The following is a 6,918-nucleotide window of genomic DNA, read 5'->3' as shown; positions in this document are numbered from 1 at the left end:
TTCTATAGCATGATAAATTGGTCAAAATTGCTATTAAATTTGTTCACAAATTGAAAATAACATGAGGGATTCAGAAAAATTGGTCGGTTCCAACGTGTACTTGAACCTTATACTTAGATATGGAGATTTAGTAGTGCCGGTGCAGCACGTTTGTAACATTTTGAATGTTTGGAACACTAATAAAATAAGGAATTCCGTGAACATGGTTGTAGCAGCAATTTCAATCTAATGGAATTTTGGTATTAAATGCTCAATCTTTAATTATGAAACATAAAGGAAAACAAGTTGAAGTGTGAATTAAGATTGATCCAATTGAAATTCCAACTTTTTGTAGTAGGAAAGATATATTGTTAGCTAAAGCTTTCTTCTTTTACTGTACTGCTATTTTAGATTACTATGTTGGACACGTTGTTTAGAGAACAATTTTTGCTATCTAGGTACTTTTGGTATTCCATTTTTCACTGGGATTTCTGAATATGGTTTTAACTGCATTAAATGGTGAAGGAAGATTCCTTGCACTTGAAGACCTAGAAAGCATGCAAAATTGACCATACTTCTGAGTCCATCTAAGAGGCTTTGTCATGGATACTATAACCATAAGACTTTCACACAAGCTCGCACCTGTAAAGAAGTGCAATTTTGTCCAATATATCATCACTTTTCCATTGAAATTCAATACAAAACGAATGCCCTATACAAAACAACAACCCCATTAGCTGGCATATGTAAAGCATAGAAATTCAAGAGAAAAAATAAAAGAATTATAATAATAGCAAATAGTTCTTGGTAAAAAGCGCGGAATCTGGTGCATGTACTGGAAGTACTGTACAGTTGAAAGTACTATCAAGTATCAAAGAGCAAGACCACATTGGGATTTAAGGTATACCTTAGTTGAATCTTTAAGATCTCAATGACTTTTGCTCAGCAAAAACACACAGGAAAGTTGAAAAGTACGTGGTTTTACGAAAAGGGTCTTTGTTTTCCACAGAGAAAAAACCAATTGCACTTGGCGGTTTAAGGTCCCCACACCTCAATTAGTGTCAGTTTATGTTATGACGTTGCATGAGGAATCACTTTTGCTAGCTCCTCCAACCATCTATATATTCCTCACCTCACCGCCTCCCATTTCCTCACCACCTCTCTAGCTATCTCTCTCTCTCTCTCAAAAGGTTTGTCTCCATCTATGGCATTTTTTCTCTTTCTTTCCTTTTGTTTTTCTAAATTGATCGAAGTTATTGGGAGGTGATATCATGGTACTGAAACTCACTACTCTCTGCAGGAAAAAAAATGGCACTTGTTGGACTTCTCTTCCTGGTGTTTCTCTCTTTGGGTTCGTGTGTTTGTGGATATGGTGGAGGTTGGATTAATGCCCATGCCACTTTCTATGGGGGTGGTGACGCCTCTGGTACAATGGGTAAGTCTCAAAATTTATGCTCAAAGCCTTATTTACAAAATCCGTGTATATACTTCAACAAAATAGACAATTTATTTCATTTACTGCTGAAAGAACTATGAATAAAGTTGCACTAGTGAAAAACGAGTGAAAATCTATAACAATTTGTCACTTTGGTACTTTGTGAAAAAAAATTATATAAAAACAGTGTAATGTCTGCATTATTACTTTTACTTAATTACATCTCTACAAGCATACTTTCGATATAATTTTAATATAGTCCATTATGAATGGTGGACAAAAATAGATAAATGCCTATATGTGAAAGTGATTGTCCACCATTCTCGACCACTTTAATCAATAAATTGTATAAATGGTAACAAATGATGTAATTCTAAAAGGATAAATACTTGTAAATATATGCATCTAGAGATCATTTTTGTGAAGACACAATTGTTTGATTCCTCTGTAACCAACATATATGTTGATGACCACAATATTTAATTAATGCATGCAGGTGGGGCTTGTGGGTATGGAAACCTATACAGCAAGGGATATGGGATAAACACAGCAGCTTTGAGCACAGCAATGTTCAACAATGGACTGAGCTGTGGGGCTTGTTTTGAGATTAAGTGTGTGCATGACCCAAAGTGGTGCCTACCTGGTTCAGTTGTGGTCACTGCTACAAACTTATGCCCAGCAAACATCAACCGCCCTAACAATGATGGGGGTTGGTGCAACCCTCCTCAGCACCATTTTGATCTATCTCAGCCTATCTTCGAAAAGATTGCTCTATACAGAGCTGGGATTGTTCCTGTGGCTTACAGAAGGTACAATGTTTTGGTCTTCTTAAATTCTTGATTAATTTAATAAAAAATAAAAGATACTTTATAGTTTATACTCTCTAGCCACTAATTAATGCTAAATAAATAAATAATAAAAGAATTATTAGAAAAATACAAATTTTATTATATACGACTTAAAAATTGATGTGTCAAATTCTAAAGACAAAACATTTTTTTTTTTAAAGAAATATACTTAATATGTGATTAAGTAAGCATTTTGGAGACTTAGCTATTTCTAGAGTGCTCCAACCATTATAAATTTTATTGTTTACTATTTTTATACAGTCAACTTATAAATTCTAAACAAATATATAATTCAATCATATTCATATTACATCAATTATAAGTTTTTTAATAGTAAAATTTTAACAAATTTTTTATTTTGAACTTGCTGCCAGCCCTCTATAGCTTGGAATTACTTGTGTTTGGCATGTTTAAAATATGGTAATATATTAGCTAATTTAACTTATTAGATATAATTTTTTTAAAATTTTCATTTTAATACAATTTATTCAAGCTTATTTAAATAAAATGGACTCCACACATATCATACTTGGCTAATTTGTTTTACTTTAGTCAAACTATGTACTTAACTTTTGGACATGGTCTGCGTAAAGCAAATCATCCTTGGCCTTTTTATCTACTTGTTATACATTCCTCTTTGACCTTAAGGTAAGGTTTTGATTCCATATATTTTGTGATAATGTAGGGTCCCTTGCCGAAAGAGAGGGGGTATCAGATTCACCATTAACGGCAAAGGTAACTTCAACCTAGTCTTAATCACCAATGTTGGAGGTGCTGGTGATGTTCATGCTGTCTCTATCAAAGGCTCAAGAACCAATTGGCAACCAATGTTCCAAAACTGGGGTCAGAATTGGCAAAGCAATAGTTACCTCATTGGACAAGCTCTCTCTTTTAAGGTCACCACAAGTGATGGTCGCACTGTGGTTTCTAACAATGTTGTCCCTGCTGGTTGGTCCTTTGGCCAGACCTTTAGTGGTCTTCAATTCCCATGAAAAACTATAAAATGACACATTTGTAAGGAGCAAGGTGGGAAAAAAAAAACCCAACTCCTTAGTATTTAGCAGTGTCTACAAAGTATAGAAGAAGGATGCTAAGTATTGAAGTCATTAGTGTATGTTAGTTGTGGATATGGGCTAGATTTGAGATAGCCCTTACCCATTTGATTGAAATTGAATTATGGGGTACTCTGCTCTGCCCTTTTTTTTTTGAAAAGGCAGGTAGAAAATATTGGCAGTGGTGGGCTTTTAATTAATTAACCACCCGCTACTTTAATTCTGATCAGTGGTTTGGGTTGGTTTGGTCCATTTTGCTATATATGCCTCATTGAAAAAGCATTGTTTGCTTATATATGAAGCACTGTAATCAGCTTCTGTTGATGCCTTGAACTTGAAGGTGTCCTTTTGTTATAGTTTTGAGTCATGATGATATGGGATTATGTAATGCACGGTTATATTGAATAAAAAAGCTGTACGAGTTCTCTTTAATAATGTGCTCTCTCTCTCTCTCTCTCTCTCTCTCGCTCTAAATGGATTAATGCCCTATAGACATTGATTCACTAAATTCTAAATTGGTTGTATAATTATGGGATTAATCCATAAATCAAACAGTTCATACTTTAGTCAACCAATGGTTTTGACCTACCTTGAGGCAAGTTACAGTGATTTTATACCCTATCAGTTGCATACTTGTTAAACAAATTTTCTCAATCAGACAGTTGACGAGACATGCACTGATGCAAGTAGACATGAGAACTAATTTTCATTCAAAGTTGTAATCCAGTGTGAGTAGAGCCCACTAATGTGGACTGAGCATAAGGTGGGGTAGGAAGGGTGAGCAAAACTTATCCTCACCTCGTTAGGACAGGAAAAAACAGGAAAAACCGAGTAATGCTACGCGGGGAATTTTTGTTGTCCCCATATTGTTGTGTTCACTCTATTATTTTCTCCCAATATTATGAGCATGTGTCAAGCGAATAGGCTTAGGCTCAAGCTAATGAGGCTATCAAAAGATGAAGTCATGTTCGAATTTTTTTTAATCTATAGTGTTCGCTTCTGATGATAGTTTTTTATCATCAAACTAAGACATTAATTGGTTTTTGATGTAAGCGAGGATCAAATCTCAAATCTTTTATTCAAGCACTAGAGACTTTACATGTATCATTTTTACACGTATTTAAAGGTATTTGATTTTTTTTTTCTCTTTTCCCTTAATAATACTTAATTAATGAATATATTATTACTGAAATAAATTTACCAGTTGAACTAATTGAAACCCACGAAATCATTTTCGAAACTTGTTAGTTAACTACTATCCTATTCTTAAAATATAAATAAAGGGTAGTATCCTCTTCATACGTATTTAAAGGTACTTGATTTTTTTTCCCTCTTTCTCCCTTAATAATACTTAATTAATGAATATACTGTTGCCGAAATAAATTTAAAAGAGAATATGAAAAAAAATATACAACTGAATGAGAATAAATAAAGATTTTAAAAGATTTAAATTTTTTTAGATAGAAAAGATTAAGAATTTAAGAGACCTATTCCAAAATATATATAACTTACAAATAAAAATAAATTAAAAATAAAACTTATATTGCCGTATGGTCCCAATTAATCAGTCATCATCTGAGATGAGATTCTGAATCTCTGATGGCTGATCTCTCTCTCTCCAAGTCTTATATTTAAATAAAATAAAATAAAAATCTCTCTCACTGGATCCAGCAGTCAGCAGAGCTCACTAATGGACTGATTTAGGGGCTACCCGAACTTTGATGTTTTATCCAAATTATGGGTTTGCAAGCATTGCTTGAAATTTTGATGGAATTGTTTCATTCCACAGGTCCACTGGAGTGGAAATTTGGGTTCAAGCTGGATCAAGGAGATTGAAGTTGATCATGGAAGAAAATGCTTTTTTGGTTGAAAATTTTTTTTTTTTGATAATTTTTTTCCCTTTCCTTCTTTGATATGTGACATGATGTAAATAATACAAAATAAGACATTCCCGCTGGTTGGTCCGTCTCCAATCTGGACTTCGAAGTGCACTATCCCTTCTCAACCAGATTTCTAAGGGCATCATCAATAAATGTCATTTGAGTTGAAACGCTCATAAGCATAATCAATTCAAAGAGTAATTTTGGAAGTATAATAAAAAATGTTGTATTTCCTCGTCTCACATGAATAATAGATCACACTAATTTATGGTGAAACTCACTATTATGTGATAGGAGAAAGTTCTACATTACTATACTCTTAGAATGTTGTATAATTTTTCAATTCAACAGTGCAAAATGCATTGTTAGTGTTTGAGATAGTAGATTGTGATTATTACAACGTCACTTTTAAATGAGATTACCATTGACAATACTTTTATTATAAACTAATTACAACTTACCATTTTAGTAGTTATGAAAAAAATTATAAAATTTGATATGTTTCTAAACTTATTGTAATCTATTTAGACGTCTTTGACCTATCTCAAAACCACAATACAATTGTGGACGACTAAATTTCTCGGTTCGAAATAAGTCAAACAAGTAAAATAGTGTCACAAATGCGAATTTGTATTGAATATATGTGTGGTACAATTCTCTGTAATTACAAAAGAGTGATCCTCTGATTCGATCTCCTTGAAAGATTTGTTAATTGGATTTGTGGTAATGTGATTTTCACTTGAACACAAAGTATCCTTCAATTTGGTTGAAGGATGGATCGAAGATTGTTGAAACGGAATTACAATGAATCTCTAGCTATGAGCTTGTTAGAAATCCTTTGTTCTTCATGTTCTTCGTGTTCTTCGTGTTTCTTCGTGTTCTTGGTGCGTTCTTCGTCTTCGAAGGTTTGTGATGGAAGTTCTTCGGGGCTTTAGAGGCTTGATCCGTAGAGCTTCGCTGATTTATGATTTGTTGAGGTTTCTGGAGGCTTTTGAGCTTGATTCCAGTGAACTTTGAGATTTAGGAATATGATTTGGATGATTCCTCTTCGAATGTTCTTGGTATTCGAAGGTTTGTGGTGGAAGTTCTTCGGGGCTTTAGAGGCTTGATCCGTAGAGCTTCACTGTTTTGTGATTTGTTGATGTTTCTGGAGGCTTTTGAGCTTGATTCCAGCAAACTTTTGGATCTAGGCGGATGATTTGGATAATTTCTCTTCGAATGTTCTTCGTATTCGGAGTTGAAGTTCTTGAAGTTCTTGGAGGCTTTAGAGCTTGGTTCCGGCAGAGCTTCTGGACTTCTGAGTGCTTCCAATGGCCTAGTCCTCTCTCCAAATCTCTGGATCTCCTTGATCTGATCCTCTCAGCTCTCTTCAGATCCCTCTCAAATGCCTTAGGAAGGCTTCTATCTATAGGAGTTTTGGGGTAGGTAAGTGACACGTGGCGGAGTCTGATTGGTGACACGTGGCGGAGTCTGATTGGTGACACGTGGCAGAGCTTGATTGGTCCGCTTATGTCATCGCTTGCACGTGCTAACTGATTGTGTCATCGCTTACACGTGCGAAGCTGATTATGTCATCGCTTACACGTGCGAGGCTGATTATGTCATTGCTTACACGTGCGATGATGTGTGATTGTTTTTTGCATGACACTTGGCAAATTTCTGTTGGCTTCTGAATAGCAATAGTAAAACCTAGCAGTAGCATGTGGCACTTTGTAATTAGCTGC

At 34.7% G+C, this 6,918-nt stretch overlaps 1 protein-coding gene across 1 annotated transcript; it reads left to right on the top strand.

Moving 5' to 3' along the window:
- Nucleotides 1–1,064: 1,064 nt before the first annotated feature.
- LOC112006309 (expansin-A1) lies at nt 1,065–3,749 on the top strand. The gene is made up of 4 exons (XM_024038592.2): nt 1,065–1,169; nt 1,280–1,414; nt 1,911–2,223; nt 2,948–3,749. Exons 2-4 carry the CDS (start codon nt 1,288–1,290, stop codon nt 3,252–3,254), a joined length of 747 nt encoding a protein of 248 aa, XP_023894360.1. The 5' UTR covers nt 1,065–1,169; nt 1,280–1,287; the 3' UTR covers nt 3,255–3,749.
- The last annotated feature ends 3,169 nt before the right edge of the window (nt 3,750–6,918 follow it).

Source organism: Quercus suber, unplaced genomic scaffold, assembly GCF_002906115.3.
Source record: "Quercus suber isolate HL8 unplaced genomic scaffold, Cork oak 2.0 scaffold_835, whole genome shotgun sequence".
NCBI lineage: Eukaryota > Viridiplantae > Streptophyta > Magnoliopsida > Fagales > Fagaceae > Quercus > Quercus suber.
Note: the sequence above shows the minus strand (reverse complement) of the source record. Positions and strands in the feature narration are given on the sequence as shown.